At 38.6% G+C, this 17,253-nt stretch overlaps 1 protein-coding gene and 1 long non-coding RNA gene across 6 annotated transcripts in view; both read right to left on the bottom strand.

The window, feature by feature from the left end:
• Positions 1 to 17,253, bottom strand: part of KPNA5 (karyopherin subunit alpha 5) — a 95,721-nt gene that overhangs the window by 18,147 nt on the left and 60,321 nt on the right. For all 5 annotated transcript variants that reach the window (XM_008263417.4, XM_051855390.2, XM_051855389.2 and 2 more), the window contains exons 9-12: positions 11,994 to 12,157; positions 8,322 to 8,400; positions 5,328 to 5,453; positions 4,659 to 4,786 (exon numbers count right to left, since the gene is read on the bottom strand). In XM_008263417.4, the coding sequence (XP_008261639.1) occupies positions 4,659 to 4,786; positions 5,328 to 5,453; positions 8,322 to 8,400; positions 11,994 to 12,157 (497 nt within the window). The remainder of the gene's footprint in view (positions 1 to 4,658; positions 4,787 to 5,327; positions 5,454 to 8,321; positions 8,401 to 11,993; positions 12,158 to 17,253) is intronic.
• On the bottom strand, positions 934 to 4,606 carry LOC138849602 (uncharacterized). Its single transcript, XR_011388561.1, has 2 exons — positions 3,319 to 4,606; positions 934 to 2,951 (listed from the first exon to the last, which is right to left on the bottom strand). It is a non-coding gene; the product is annotated as an uncharacterized lncRNA (long non-coding RNA).

Below are 17,253 nucleotides of genomic sequence, written 5' to 3' on the forward strand. Positions count from 1 at the left end.
TCTCTATGACTTTCAAATACATAAATACATCTTTTAAAAAAGTATATACATTCACCATAGCATTGACTGTCATATATGGTACTGAAATTGATCCGAAGTATTTTTGAATGAATAACTTCCTCACAAAATTATGAGGTAAAAGGAAATAAATACATGAAAGGACTTGAGACACTGGTGATGGTGCTCAACAACTGAAATGACTTATTTACCACAAATAGCAATAATAGGCACTCAACAAATCTTAGAGGTGCATGCTGAACCTAACCCAAAATCAAGAAGTTCTCTACCTGTGTATCTTGAGGTCAGAAAAATATTTAGTTTGTTCACTTGACCCAAACTAAGAAATTGAAGGGTTACTGATCCTTCATTCATGAATTGATATATTCATGAAAATAATAGAAAAAAAAAGACTTTGAAGATGAGCAAACTTTATGAAAAGCAGATAAAAATAGCATTTTTAAAAAATACAAGATAAAATAAAGATTTTATTACTGCTTGTATTCATGACACAAGTGAAGTGGGAATATTGAATAAAGCATAACAGAATGAAAAATAAAAGTATAGACATATATTATCACCATAGAAATATGAATCTGGGACAGTAATATAAGAAAAGAAGGCAATAATGACAATGATATCTGGGGTCGATGCTGTGATGTAGTCAGCTGAGGCTACGCCTGTGGTGACAGCATCCCATATGGGTACCAGTTTGTGTCCTGGCTGCTCCTCTTCCAGTCCAACCCTCTACTATGGGCTGGGATAGTGTAGGACAGCCCAAATGCTTGGGCCGCTGCACCTGCATCAGAGATCTGGAGGAAGCACGTAGCTCAGATCCTGGCTTTGGATCAGCTTAGCTCTAGCTGTTGCAGCCATTTGGGGAGTTAACCAGAGGATGAAATAACTTTCTTTGTCTCTCCCTTTCTCTTTCTTTAATTCTAACTCTCAAAGAAATAAAATCTTTTAAAAAGGACAATTATCTCACGATTTCTATATTTTCATATTCTAGTTGCAAAATACTATTATAATTTGGCTTTTGTTTTATGAGTTAAAACACAACTCAAATATTTATTAGAAAATATTTCCTAAATAGTCACGTCAACAAACAAAAATTCTTGAAGTTCACTGAGTGCTCCTTAAAATAAAAGGATGCTGTAGTAAGTCAAGCTTTTACAGAGTTGCAGAAAAGATAAAAGGATTGAAAGCATCCGATAAAAAGAGGCTTAGGAGGGGCTGGCACTGTGGCACAGAGGGTTAATACCCTGGCCTAAAGCGCCGGCATCCCTTATGGGCGCCAGTTCAAGACCTGGTTGCTCCACTTCCAATCCAGCTCTGTTATGGCCTGGGAAAGCAGTGGAAAATGGCCCAAGTCCTTGAGCCCCTGCACCCACATGGGAGACACAGAAGAACCTCCTGGCTCCTGGCTTCAAATCGGCACAGCTCCAGCTGTTGTGGCCAACTAGGAAGTGAACCACTGGATGGAAGACCTCTCTCTCTCTCTCTCTCTCTGCCTCTCCTCTCAGTGTAACTCTGTCAAATAAATAAATAAATAAATCTTTTTTTAAAAAAAGAGATTAGTAATCAATACTGATCAAAATGATGATTACAGTAACAGTGATAATAAGAGCAGCAAAACATAGGAGAGAACTGAATATGTTTAGGCTCTAGTACTGTTATTGAATTCATTTTTAAAAATGAAGAAAGTGGGGGCCAGCGCAGTGGCACAGCAGGTAAAGTTGCCACCTGTAGTGTTGGCATCTCATATGGGTGCTGATTCAAGTGCCGGCTGCTCAATTTCTGACCCAGCTCTCTGCTATAGCCTGGGAAAGCAGTGGAAGATGGCCCAAGTGTTGGGCCCCTGCACCCGCATGGGAGACCCAGAAGAAGCTCCTGGCTCCTGGCTTTGGATCAGCGTAGCTATGGCCGTTGCAGAAACTGGGGAGTGAACCACTGGATGGAAGACCTCTCTCTCTCTCTCTCCCCCTGCCCTCGTGCTTCTGCCTCTCTGTAACTCTGCCTTTCAAATAAGTCAATAAATCTTAAACAAAAAAACCCATGGCCAGCATCCTATTGAATGGGGAAAACTTGGAAGCATTTCCACTGAGATCTGGTACCACACAGGGATGCCCACTCTCACCACTGCTATTCAATATAGTACTGGAAGTTTTAGCCACAGCCATTAGGTTAGAAAAAGAAATTAAAGGGATACAAATTGGGAAGGAAGAAGTCAAACTATCCCTCTTTGCAAATGATATGATTCTTTACTTAGGGGATCCAAAGAATTTCTACTAAGAGACTATTGGAACTCATAGAAGAGTTTGGAAAAGTAGCAGGATATAAAATCAATGCAAAAAATCAACAGCCTTTGTTTACACAGGCAATGCCAGGCTGAGAAAGAACTGCTAAGATCAATCCCATTCACAATAGCCACAAAAACAAGCAAATACCTTGGTATAAACTTAAACAAGGACGTTAAAGATCTCTACGATGAAAATTACAAAAAAGAAATAGAAGAGGATACCAAAAAATGGAAAAATCTTCCATGCTCATGGATTGGAAGAATCAATATCATCAAAATGTCCATTCTCCCAAAAGCAATTTATAGATTCAATGCGATACCAATCAAGATACCAAAGACATTCTTCTCAGATCTGGAAAAAATGAGGCTGAAATTCATATGGAGGCACAGGAGACCTTGAATAGCTAAAGCAATCTTGTACAACAGAAACAAAGCTGGAGGCATCACAATACCAAATTCCAGGAAACACTACAGGGCAGTTATAATTAAAACAGCATGGTACTGGTACAGAAACAGATGGACAGACCAATGGAACAGAATAGAAACACCAGAAATCAACCCAAACATCTACAGCCAACTTATATTCGATCAAAGATCTAAAACCAAGTCCTGGAGCAAGGACAGTCTATTCATTCAACAAATGGTGCTAGGAAAACTGGATTTCGCCAGCGCCGTGGCTCAATAGGCTAATCCTCCACCTTGCGGCGCCGGCACACCGGGTTCTAGTCCCGGTCGGGGCACTGGATTCTGTCCCAGTTGCCCCTCTTCCAGGCCAGCTCTCTGCTATGGCCAGGGAGTGCAGTGGAGGATGGCCCAGGTGCTTGGGCCCTGCACCCCATGGGAGACCAGGAAAAGCACCTGGATCCTGGCTCCTGCCATCAGATCAGCGCGGTGCGCCGGCTGCAGCGGCGGCCATTGGAGGGTGAACCAATGGCAAAGGAAGACCTTTCTCTCTCTGTCTCTCTCTCTCACTGTCCACTCTGCCTATCAAAAAAAAAACAAACAAACAAACAAAAAAAAACCTGGATTTCCATGTGCAGAAGCATGAAGCAAGACCCCTACCTTATACCTTACACAAAAATCCACTCAACATGGATTAAAGATCTAAATCTTGGGCTGGCGCCGTGGCTCAATAGGCTAATCCTCTGCCTTGTGGCGCCGGCACACTGGGTTCTAGTCCTGGTCGGGGTGCCGGATTCTGTCCTGGTTGCCCCTCTTCCAGGCCAGCTCTCTGGTATGGCCCACGAGTGCAGTGGAGGATGGTCCAAGTGCCTGGGCCCTGCAACCGCATGGGAGACTAGGAAAAGCACCTGGCTCCTGGCTTCGGATCAGTGCGGTGCGCCAGCCGCAGCGCGCCAGCCGCAGCAGCCATTGTGGGGTAAACCAACGGAAAAGGAAGACCTTTCTCTCTGTCTCTCTCTCTCACTGTCCACTCTGCCTGTCAAAAAAAATATAAATAAATAAAATAAAAAATAAAAATAAAAAAAGATCTAAATCTATGACCTGACATCATCAAATTATTAGAGAACAGTGGAGAAGCCCTGCAAGATATAGGCACAGGCAAAGACTTCTTGGAAAAGACCCCAGAGGCACAGGCAGTCGAAGCTATGGCCTTGTCTAAATAAGATTGGAATTGGCGAACTCAAGAGGCTTCAATAGCCTTGGCAGCTCATGACAAGAGCCTTGGGTGATTACTGACATCATAAATAAGAGTGATAATTGTTAAATCAACAACAGGAGTCACTGTGCACTTACTCCCCATGTAGGAGCTCTGTCCTTAATGTGTTGTACTATGTGAATTAACGGTATAACTAGTACCCAAACAGTACTTTACACTTTGTGTTTCTGTGTGGGTGCAAACTGTTGAAATCTTTACTTAGTGTATACTAAATTGTTCTTCTATAAATAAAGATAATTGAAAATGAATATTGATGTGAATGTGATGGGAGAGGGAGTGGGAGATGAGATGGTTGTGGGTGGGAGGAAGGTTATGGGGAGAAAAAGCCGCTATAAAGTTGTATTTTGGAAATTTATATTTATTAAATAAAAGTTAAAAAAATAAATAAAAATCATTTAAAATCCATGATAGTGTTTTACAAATTATATAGATTCTGTACAGATTTTTAATCTCTGCCAATAAAAATCTTCTGCCAATAAAAATGATGTTGATTATAGCTTAAATTATTTAATTATAATTTGCATAAAACTATGAATAACTGATATAACAAAAACTGTCACTTCATATTAAAAATGCTTATCGAACCAATGTAGATATTCTCTTTTAGTTGCATCAATAAACATTATTTTATCTAATTTTATCTCCTTTACATTAAAAAAAGGTTTTTAAAGATCTGCATCATACCTTATTTGCTCCGGAGTGCCTCCTGATGTTGCATTAGTTATAGCCCAAGCTGCTTCTTTCCTAGTGCGAAACTCTGCTTTTTGAAGAATCTCAATCAAAACAGGAAAAATATTTGCATCTATAACAGCCTGAGAGGAAGAAAAAAGGCAAATATATTTTTAGAAATATTACCAAGTAGGTGAGTCTTAGAATTCAAGGACTTTAAAACATCAGTGATTTGGAAATAGTTTATTTAGGTCAACAAACTTTCACATGCCTACCTTTTTAAAAAGAAAATTAGTTCCTTAAAGTCTGAAGAGGATAATTACCACACTATTATTCGAAATGGACAAGTAATCACTGGTTAAAAGAGACTAACAAGACCTTAAGAACTCACTCAAGGTTTAAAGGAAAATCATTATCTAAAACTCACAGAAAACAATCTCTTTTTAAAGAATTATCATTAAATGTTGAGCACTATTCTAGGCATTTTTATGTATATAATTGCTATTCCTCACTAAAATACTACAAATAAATATTATTTTAGAAGAGGGAAGGCGTGTTCCTTAATATACTTTTCCAGGAATCCTTTTTTAAAAGAATCTTTTTAGTAACTCACTAAAAAATTACTGATAAATACTTTACTTCTTAGACTTTCCTATATTATTCTTAGATCTGAAAGGTATTTACCTGAATCTGAGCTCTATTTCCAGCAGTGATGTTAGAAACAGTCCAGCAAGCTTCTTTTCTTATTGATTCCTTTGGGCTACTCAGTAAGTGTAAGAGACAGGGCAATGCAGAACAGTTCAAAATTACCTAAAACAAGTTACAAATGGAAGTGAAGTTTTATAGTATACAATTTACACAAAATCTACCAACAAGTCATGTATAAGTAAAAAGAAACCAAACATTCTAAAAAATGAATTTAAGAAAAATCTCTCTTGAAGTAAAACTTAGACACTTGGTTCTTTTCCCTTTCTGCTGTTGCAAAACTTGTTGAATGCCAACGTTGTGATGGGCCCTGTTCTCAGTCCACTAAAAAGCAAATCAGAGTTGTGTCCTTCAGGATTACAAATGCTCTGCAAGTCCAAATTATGTAACTATGTGAAGAAAGGGTAAGTAACTAAGGTCAGGATCCAATCTCTAGTTTTATAAAAGAATTAATGAAAGCACATACACACATACACACAACAATCTCAAAGTAAATCTATAACTGTGAAAGAAATCTCAATGTGTACAGTAAGCCTCTTTCATTAAAATTTTTACTGTTCCACTTTTTTTTTTTTTTGGACAGGCAGAGTTAGACAGTGAGAGAGAGAGAGACAGAGAGAAAGGTCTTCCTTTTTCTGTTGGTTCACCCCCCAAATGGCCGCCACGGCCAGCGCGCTGTGCTGATCTGAAGCCAGGAGCCAGGTGCTTCCTCCCAGTCTCCCATGTGGGTGCAGGGCCCAAGCACTTGGGCATCCTCCACTGCCTTCCCAGGCCACAGCAGAGAGCTGGACTGGAAGAGGAGCAACTGGGACAGAATCCAGCGCCCCAACCAGGACTAGAACCCGGGTGCCAGCGCCGCAGGAGGAGGATTAGCCAAGTGAGCCGTGGCACTGGCACTGTTCCACTTTTCTTCTGAAAGAAGTACACTCTGTGGGCAAGCATTATTGCTAGTGGTTAAGACACAAGTTAAAAAGCCTGTGCTGCACATTGGTGTACCTGGGTTAGATACCAAGCTCTGATTCCTGTCTCCAACTTCCTGCTAATGAAGACCCTGGAAGACAGATGTGACAGCTCAAGTTATAGGGCTCTTGTCATTCAAATGATAGACCTGGATTAAATTCCATGTTCCCAGCTTCAGCTGTTGCCTGGAGCTGACGGCATTTAGGCAGTGAATCCATGAACAGGAGCCCTCTCTCTCTCTCTGCCTCTCAAATAAATAAATAAAAATTTTAAAAAGTAAACTCTACTTAGTCCCTTTACATTATTTAATCCATGGAAAGTTAAGAGTGTTCCTATATTCAAAATATTCCAAAGTCTGTTCACTTTTCTTGGCAAAGAATATATCGAACAGTCCATGGGAAACTCAGCTGAAAATTGGGTTTTCAGAATATTTTCATCTAAAGAATTATTTCAACTGAATAATAATTAGTAAGCATCAAATGCTTAATAACTTTGGTAATTATATATATCTTTAAAAGATTAAAGCTGAAATAAAATATGCAGGTTAGAATAAAAAGTATGTATGTTTATTTTAGCAATATTCACAACAGCCAAATATGGAATCAAAGTGTTCATCAACAGAAGAATGAACATACACAATGGTGCTCATGTACATAATTTATGTGTGTATGTGTGTGTGTGTGTGTGTGTGTGTGTAGTATTATTCAGCCATAAAAAGAGATGAAATCCTGCCATTTGCAACAGGATGGGACTGGAGCACATTAAATTATATAAGCCTGGCACAAAAAACAAATACCACAGGATCTCAAATATATATGGAAACCAAAAGGCTATTCTTATAGAAGTAGAGAAAAGACCAGAGCTTACTAAAGACTAGGGAAGGCAGGGGAAAGAGGGAGAAGAAGAGATATTAGTCAATGGGTACAAAGTTACAATTAGGAAGAGTAAGTTTTGAGGTTTTGTCATGCAGTAAGGTAACTACAGTTAATAGTAGTACCAAAATAGATAGAATAGGGAATTTCAAATATTCTCAATACAAAGCAAAAATGAATATTTGCAGTATATACTAATTACCCTTATTTGATCACTGCATGATATATACATGTATCAAAGTAACACAGTGTACTCTGCAATTGTATATAATTATGTGTCATTAGACATGAACAAAACAAATAAACATATACTTTAAAGTGGTAAAGGAGAGTTTAATGTATTACAGAGGTTTTGATTTTCCAGAACAACTGTACCCCAAATCTGGAGCCAATGTGGGCAGCACACCTTGTTTGACACTTCACCATCCTCCAAAAGACAGATACACACACACACACACTATATATATATATATATATGATATATAACATATATATGTATGTATATAATTAATTGCCAATCTTGGATTCTTCTCTTGCCATATTTCCTTCCATTATCATAATCTGTGTCTTCAATCTAGTATAAAAAGCCCTCTCATTTTCAACCCACTTGTAGCTTAATTATGATCAATTACCCTGTCACTAGTGTTTCTATTCCAGTCAGGTTTAATGTCTCTTAAACATAACTCACACATATGACTGGTCTACTTAAGTAATTTTTTGCTTTTAAGATCTAGCTTTGGTTTTAACTTGTTTATGGAAGCGCCATAGATTTCTCAGGACACTGATCTCTTTTTTTAAACTTCTATAGCATTCACTGACTAACCAGTGTTATAGAAAACACAAAGTATCTTGAATAATTTTCATTGTTTTAATACATAAATTCTCCCTAATTAGATGCTTCAAAAGCAGAACACATATCTTTCATTTCTTTGCATTGATACAGGTATAGGATAGTGCTTTTCTGTAGAGGTATTTGAGGTTGATCAATTGTTTCCAAGAATGTGCTTACTGGCACATTATAGGTTACTGTGTAGTTATGACAATGCTAGGGCCTTGGCTAATATGTAATCAGGTGATATGAAATACAGTAAACTTCCTAAAGTTTATTATATTAGTCTGTCATATTGAAGTGTGAACTCACCTGTGTCTGAATATCATCACCAGTCACAATGTTACCAACTGCTCTTAGTGCAGGTGATATAACTTTATAATCATTGTGCCTAAAAAAATAAAAATATTAACTTGCATACTCTTAAGAATTTAAAATTTACAAAAGAGTTGAAGAAGAGTACAAAGAAAGTTTTTCATACCCTTTTTTCAAAGATCTCCTTCAATTTTCACTAATTATACCGGTAATATCTTTAAACTCAGTTGGCATATCACTCCTGTCTATTTAAATCCAGAAAAGTTCTTCAACCTTCTCTTGATTTTCATGATTTTAACATTTTTTAAATCACAAACCAACATTTAGACTTATTCAGTTTCTTCGTAATTATGACACAGGTTATATATTTTTGGCAGGGACATCACAAAAGCTGTAGTCCTTTCATTATATCCTAATAGGTGGGAATAGTGTCTTATTTTATCACAACAGAGTGGTGTTGAACTCATCAGTAATGAAAATGGGGTCTGGCATGTTTCTGTACTTTACCATCACTGTTTTCTCCTTTATAAGTAGTGTTCTTTTTAAAAGATTTATTTATCTGAAAGAGGGAGAGAGGAAGAGACAGAGAAAAAGAGAGGTCTTCCATCCCCTGGTTCACTCCCTAAATGGCTACAATGGCTGGAGTTGGGCTGATGTGAAGCCAGGAGCCTGGAGCTTCTTTTGAGTCTCCTATGAGGTGCAGGGGCCCAAGGACTTGGGCCATCTTCTACTGCTTTCCCAGGCCATAGCAGATAGCTCGATCAGAAGTGGAGCAGTCGAGACTTGAACTGGTGCCTATATGGGATGTCAGCGCTGCAGGCTGGGTTGTTTAACCTGCTATGCCACAGTACCGGTTCCTATAATTAGTATTTTATGGGGTTGACATTGCGGTGCAGTGAAATAAGCCGCAACCTATGATGCCACCAGCTTCCCATATTAGAGTGCCAATTCAAGACCCAGTTGCTCTATTTCTGATACAGCTTCTTGCTAATGCACCTGGGAAAGCAGCCAAAGATGGCCATGTGGGAGACCTTGATGCAGTTCTGGACTCCTTGCTTTGGACTTGACCACCTTTGGATATCGCAGCCACTTGAGGAGTAAATCAGCAGATGGAAGCTCTCTCTCTCTCTCTGTCTCAATATCTATCAGACTGACTTTCAAATAAATATCTTTTTTAAAATTTATTTTTATTTATTTGAAAAGATGAGTTACAGAGAGGGGGAGGAGAGATCTTCGATCCATTGGTTCATTCCTCAAATAGTGGCAACTGCTGGGGTGGACCAGGCCCAAGCCAGGAGTTTCACCCAGGTTTCCCACATGGTTGGCAGGATTCCAAATACTTGGGCCATCCTCCACCGCTTTCCCAGGCACATAAGCAAGGAGCTGGATCAGAAGCAGAGCAGCCAGGATTTAAACCGGTGCCCATATGGGAGGCCAGCATCACAGGTAGTAGGTTAACCTAGTGTGGCACAGTGATAGCCCCAAATCAATCTTACATAACATGAAATACTTTGAAACTATATAAATTGCATTCCTTCACCTACCTGTATCACTAGTTTCAGCCCCTCCGGATGCTACTATCTTAAGTTATTAATAATTGTTAGTATTATTATCAATGATGATTTTCTAATACTATCATTCCAACAACATACATGCCTTTCCAGTCTACTGAATTATTGATTTCAGTGTGAACTCATGAGTTTCCTATTTTTATTTATTTACTTAAATTTATTTGAAAGAGATGACAAAGAGAGAAGGAGAGACAGAAAGAGATCTTCCAGCTGTTGGTTCATCCCCCAGATGGTCACAACAGCCTAGGCTGGACTGAAGCCTGGAACTCCATCCAGGTCTCATACATGGGTGGCAGAGGCTCAAGCACTTGGGCTGTTTGCTGCTGCTTTCCCAGACATAATAGCAGGGAGCTGGATTGGAAGCAGAGTAGCCAGGACTCAAACTGGCACAATGATACGGGATGACAGCACTGCAGGCAGTGGCTTAACCTGCTGTACCACAATGTTGGCCCCTCCTATTTTGTCTAATATTATATAACTATAACTTATTTCAAAGCTAAAATTATACAAAGGTTTCAACAGTGGAAGTCCTTCAAAGTAGGTTTCCATGTCCTTCTGTCATTTCTCCATTCTCTGAGTACTCATTACTTTCTGTGTTCAATCTTTTTTTTTTTTTTAATCAATCTCATCTTTGGAATTAGTCATTTCTCTGAGAACTCTGGGGAATGGACAGTGGTGTTTAAAAACCCAGATATGTCATTCAGTGTGCTCATCTTACTAATACAAGGTGTCACTACTCCTAGGTTCTCTATGAACATATTTATATTCATTCCTACACCTATCTCTTTATGTGGAGAGTTATGAGTTCACACTGATATATCTACTTCTAATTCAACAGCACAAGGTAATTTAGGCTTTCTCTTCTATATTTATATTTCTATTCTCTGAAGAAATAAATCTATTTCTACTACCTTGATCTTACTAAATATGGCCAACCTTTTGATCCAGTTCTGCTCTACCCTATGATGTGTTGTCTCCAAGAATTACTCCAGCCTGTGTGTCTGCTCACCCTAGTATGTGACATTCTCAGGCTTGAGGACTGATCCCTGAATGGACCTACCTGCACATCCTCCTCTGATATTGTCCTCACACTGAGGCCCCCAAAACTTATCAGGCCTTTGTTACGTCTGCCTTGTCTGACCTTTCCTAATAGATTTTTTAATTTTTTATTTATTTTATTTTATTTTTTGACAGGCAGAGACAGTGAGAGAATGAGACAGAGAGGTCTTCCTTTTTCCGTTGGTTCACCCCCCAAATGGCTGCTACCGCTGGCGCACTGCGCCGATCCAAAGCCAGGAGCCAGGTGTCTCCTCCAGGTCTCTCATGCGGGTGCAGGACCCAAGCACTTGGGCCATCCTCCACTGCCTTCCCAGGCCACAGCAGAGAGCTAGACTGGAAGAGGAGCAACCGGGACAGAATCCGGTGCCCCAACCAGGACTAGAACCCGGGGTGCCAGTGCCGCAGGCGGAGGATTGCCAAGTGAGCCATGGCACTGGCCTCCTAATAGCTTTTTGACAAAAGAAGAAAAAAAATAACAAAAATTTTAAAGAAAATAACAAGATGAAGAAGGTATAAAATCCTGTATAACAAGTATTCTTAAAAGTTTTAAACTTCTTCGGGCAGAAAAACCTGTACTTTCAAAAGAAGGTCACTGTAACAGCCCAGCAAAGAGAAATATTAACTTAATATAATTGAAACACTAAATGGGTTTTCACTACATGGTCTTTATACCGATTAATAATTATAATAATAAATTCGATTACTGGTTCTAAGAGGGCAAGAACTACATATATACCTCATTAACAGTATCTCATACATTAGCCCATAACAGGCATTCCATAAATACTTGTTGAATTATGTCTTTCATACTTGTAAACAGATCACATGAAAGAAAAGAAATTAATTTAAAAAATAACTGTTCCCAACTATATGACATAAGACACAAGTTTAAAGGTCAACTTTTAAGGTTTATAGCTGCTCATTAAAATGTGGAGGCAGTGGTATTTTAAGTATTCCTGAATACAGTGACTCATTAGATGTTTACAAGGCTATTGTTTAATATACAATCATAAAATAATTAAGCAAAAATTATAGTTACATCAAAAGCTCCACCAATCTTCGACAGACTCCTGAATCAATGACAGCTTGAATTTTATCATTGGGTCCATCAGAGAGATAAGAAAGGGCCCAACACACATCTGCTAACACATCTGGGTCACTGCTAAACAATAATCGTGATAGTACACTTAAGCAAGGTGAAACCTGGAAGAGATGAAAGAATAAGTGTTTAATTTTTTTTCTCTATCTGAAATCAAGTCCCCTTAGAAAAATACAGAAACTCATTTTAAGATAAAAATTTAATGCCATAAAAATGTCAGAGAAATTATTTTGTTGCTTTAAAATGATCAAATAAACATTAAATTGACTATGATTCCTATTAAAATCTTATGTTAACATAAGTGGTAATTTAAAATTTTTTTTAAAGAAATGTGTATTTGGGACCACCATACACACCATACACACGCACACCTTGAAAAGTTTACCAAAACTGAAATAAGTTTAAATGCTTAAGTGTTTAATATAATGAACATAAAACATGATTTAACTTAAATCTTACTTTACTCATTACATGAAGTTTATTGGAAATACATCTAATAATCATTCAAGGAGCAAACATATAAAACATTTCTGAAGGATCTTCAAATGGAAATCACTAGTAAACTGTGTATCTTAATGTAACAAAACCCTAAGTCTTCATTTAAAAAACCAAAACACATGCCGATAGAGATTTTTTTAAATCCCTATAGCAATAATATTATAACCAATTAGTTGTGGAGGTGTGTAAACCATTTTACCTCTTTGAGACTTGGTTTTCAAACCTGTAAAACAAGGGTTAGGTTACATAAATTGCATATTTTCTGTCTTCCTGTCAGATGGATCCCTAAGTTCAAACATTGCTTGAGCTCTGTGACAAAGGAAATTATCTAACATTTTTAAGCCTCTATATGCAGTAAGCACTCAAATGTTGGTTCTTTTTATTCCCATAATCAATTGAACAAATTTTTTCTTCTAAGATCTTTATTTTATATTCTTTATAACTGACTTTTTAAAAATCAGCAACCTAGGCGGAGCCAAGATGGCGGAATAGTGAGGGCGCGCACCGATAGTCCGGGAAAATTTAGTTTAATAAAAGGGGAGTTACGGTAGCCGCAGAAAAAAGAACCAGGAAAAAATTGCACGGGAATCGTGTATCAGAGGACCTACTGGGAGAACAAGGTCGCCCACCGCGCGGAAGCCAAGTCGCGGGAGCCGCAGAAGCCCCAGTGCTCCAAGGGGAGTGCATGCCACACAGACAACAGCGGGGAGACTTGGGACGCTCAGGGCTCCGAGTCCACACATCGGCGCTGGAAGGGGAGGTGAGCTCAATAACCCGAGACATTGGTGGGGAAATGGGGGTCAGAATCTAGAGGGGGGCCGGAAAGTGCAGCAAACTCACTACCGGAAAGAAGGAAAAAAAAAAAGCTTCGGGGTTTCTCTTCCCCCTAACCTTGCAAAGGTTACAAGGCTGCAAGGCTAGAATTCCCAAGAGACAAAGAGCAGGCCTGCTCTCTGGATTTACATATCAATGGGGGAGAGCTAAGGAACTGAGTCACTACAATTCAGTAGCCTAGGCAACCCAGTGGGAGTCCAGAGGAGCCAAAGACTGGAAGCTAAATACCATCAATTCTGCACAGCCGTGCCCTGCGGTGTTACTTACCCCCTGAATAAATAAAATAAATAAATAAATAAAAAGAGAGAGATTTACCACGCATAACCTGAGGGTGTCACCTTTGCACACCCTTAACCTGGAAGAACCAGGCAGAGCTCTCAGGCCGCACCCATCTCAAGCCTCCAAGGCTCCTCCAACAGCAGGCAGTCCACTTAACACGGACACAGTATAAAAAAAAAAAAAAAGAAAAAAAAGAAAAAAAAAAAAAAAAACGCACAGTGACGCAAGAAGAATTAACTATGCCGAGTAACAAACACAGAAATAGAGGGAGCAAGATCAACGATGACACTATGATGCCTCCAAATAAGCAAAACACCCCAAGCCAAGAGTATGAAGATGATGAGATAGAAGAAATGCAAGATACGGATTTCAAAAAATTTATGATAAGAACATTTAGAAGTTTTCAAAAGCAAATCCTTGAACTACAGAAATCCTTAATGGACAAGATTGAAAATCTCTCTCGTGAAAACGAAATTTTAAGGAAGAGTCAAAATGAAACTCAGAAACTAGTAGAACAGGAAAGTGTTATAGTGAAGAGAAATCAAAATGAAATGAAGAGCTCAATAGATCAAATGACAAACACATTAGAAAGCCTTAAAAACAGAATGGGTGAAGCAGAAGAGAGAATATCGGACTTAGAAGATAGAGCACAGGAAAACATACAGTCAAACCAAAGAAAAGAAGAGGAAATTAGAAACCTAAAAAATATTGTTGGGAATCTACAGGATACTATTAAAAAAACCAACATTCGAGTTCTAGGAGTTCCTGAAGGCATGGAGAGAGAGAAAGGATTGGAAGGCCTTTTTAGTGAGATACTAGCAGAGAACTTTCCAGGTTTGGAGAAGGACAGAGATATCCTAGTACAGGAAGCTCATAGAACCCCCAATAAACATGACCAAAAGAGATCCTCACCACGACACGTGGTAATTAAACTTACCACAGTGAAACATAAAGAAAAGATCCTAAAATGTGCAAGAGAGAAACGTCAGATTACTCTCAGAGGATCTCCAATCAGACTCACAGCTGACTTCTCATCAGAAACCCTACAAGCTAGGAGGGAATGGCGAGACATAGCACAGGTGCTAAGAGAGAAAAATTGCCAGCCCAGAATATTATATCCTGCCAAGCTCTCATTTGTGAATGAAGGTGAAATAAAGACCTTTCATAGCAAACAGAAATTGAAAGACTTTGTGGCCACTCGTCCGGCCCTGCAAAAGATACTTAAAGATGTGCTACACTCAGAAACACAGAAACACGGCCACCAATATGAAAGAAGGGAAAGGAAGAACACCTACCAGTAAAAGAGCATGGGAAGCTCAAAGCATATACTAGAAAATATTTCCGGGAAAATGGCAGGGCAAAGTCACTACGTATCAATAGTCACATTGAACATTAATGGTCTGAATTCTTCAGTTAAAAGACACCGTTTAGCTGACTGGCTCACAGAACACAACCCAACTATTTGTTGCCTACAAGAAACACATCTCTCTAACAAAGAGGCATGCAGACTGAAAGTGAAAGGTTGGAAAAAGATACTCCATGCCAACAGAAACCAAAAAAAAGCAGGTGTAGCCATATTAATATCAGACAAAATAAACTTTAATACAAAAACTGTTAAGAGAGACAAAGAGGGACACTATATAATGATTAAGGGTTCAATTCAACAGGAAGATGTAACTATTATAAATGTATATGCACCTAATTACAGGGCACCGGTCTATTTAAAAGATATGTTAAGGGACTTAAAGGGAGATTTAGATTCCAATACAATAGTACTGGGGGACTTCAATACTCCACTCTCAGAAATAGACAGATCAACAGGACAGAAGATCAACAAGGAAACAGCAGATTTAATTGACACTATTGCCCAAATGGATCTAACAGATATCTACAGAACTTTCAACCCTACATCTACAGACTTCACATTCTCCTTAGCAGCGCATGGAACCTTCTCTAGGATTGACCACATACTAGGCCATAAAGCAAGTCTCAGTAAATTTAAAAGAATTAGAATCATACCATGCAGCTTCTCAGACCACAGCGGGATGAAGCTGGAAATTAGCAACTCAGGAAACCCCAGAAAGTATGCAAACACATGGAGACTGAACAACATGCTCCTGAATGCACACTGGGTCATTCAAGAAATCAAAAGAGAAATCAAAAACTTTCTGGAAGTAAATGAAGACAACAACACAACATATCAAAACTTATGGGATACAGCAAAAGCAGTATTGAGAGGCAAATTTATAGCAATAGGTGCCTATACCAAGAAATTGGAAAGGTACCAAATAAATGAGCTTTCAGCGCACCTCAAGGACCTAGAAAAACTGCAACAAACCAAACCCAAATCTAGTAGGAGAAGAGAAATAATTAAAACCAGAGAAGAAATTAACAGGATTGAATCCAAAAAAACATTACAAAAAATCAGCCAAGCGAGAAGCTGGTTTTTTGAAAAAATAAACAAAATTGACACCCCATTGGCCCAACTAACTAAAAAAAGAAAAGACCCAAATCAATAAAATCAGAGATGAAAAAGGAAACGTAACAACAGACACCACAGAAATAAAAAGAATCATCAGAAATTACTACAAGGACCTGTATGCCAGCAAACAGGAAAACCTATCAGAAATGGATAGATTCCTGGACACATGCAATCTACCAAAATTGAACCAGGAAGACATCGAAAACCTAAATAGACCCATAACTGAAACAGAAATTGAAACAGTAATAAAGGCCCTCCCAACAAAGAAAAGCCCAGGACCAGATGGATTCACTGCTGAATTCTACCAGACATTTAAAGAAGAACTAATCCCATTTCTTCTCAAACTATTCAGAACAATCGAAAAAGAGGGAATCCTCCCAAATTCTTTCTATGAAGCCAGCATCACCTTAATCCCTAAGCCAGAGAAAGATGCAGCACTGAAAGAAAATTACAGACCAATATCCCTGATGAACATAGACGCAAAAATCCTCAATAAAATTCTGGCCAATAGAATACAACAACACATCAGGAAAATCATCCACCCAGACCAAGTGGGATTCATCCCTGGTATGCAGGGATGGTTCAACATTCGCAAATCAATCAATGTGATTCACCACATTAACAGACTGCAGAAGAAAAACCATATGATTATCTCAATTGATGCAGAGAAAGCATTTGATAAAATTCAACACCCTTTCATGATGAAAACTCTAAGCAAATTGGGTATAGAAGGAACATTCCTCAATATAATCAAAGCAATTTATAAAAAACCCACAGCCAGCATCCTATTGAATGGGGAAAAGTTGGAAGCATTTCCACTGAAATCTGGCACCAGGCAGGGATGCCCACTCTCACCACTGCTATTTAACATAGTTCTGGAAGTTTTAGCCAGAGCCATCAGACAAGAAAAAGAAATCAAAGGAATACAAATCAAGAAGGAAGAAGTCAAACTATCCCTCTTTGCAGACGATATGATTCTGTACTTAGAGGATCCAAAGAACTCTACTAAGAGACTATTGGAACTCATAGAGGAGTTTGGCAAAGTGGCAGGATATAAAATCAATGCACAAAAATCAACAGCCTTTGTATACACAAGCAATGCCATGA

Source organism: Oryctolagus cuniculus, chromosome 5 (genome assembly GCF_964237555.1).
Source record: "Oryctolagus cuniculus chromosome 5, mOryCun1.1, whole genome shotgun sequence".
Taxonomy (NCBI): domain Eukaryota; kingdom Metazoa; phylum Chordata; class Mammalia; order Lagomorpha; family Leporidae; genus Oryctolagus; species Oryctolagus cuniculus.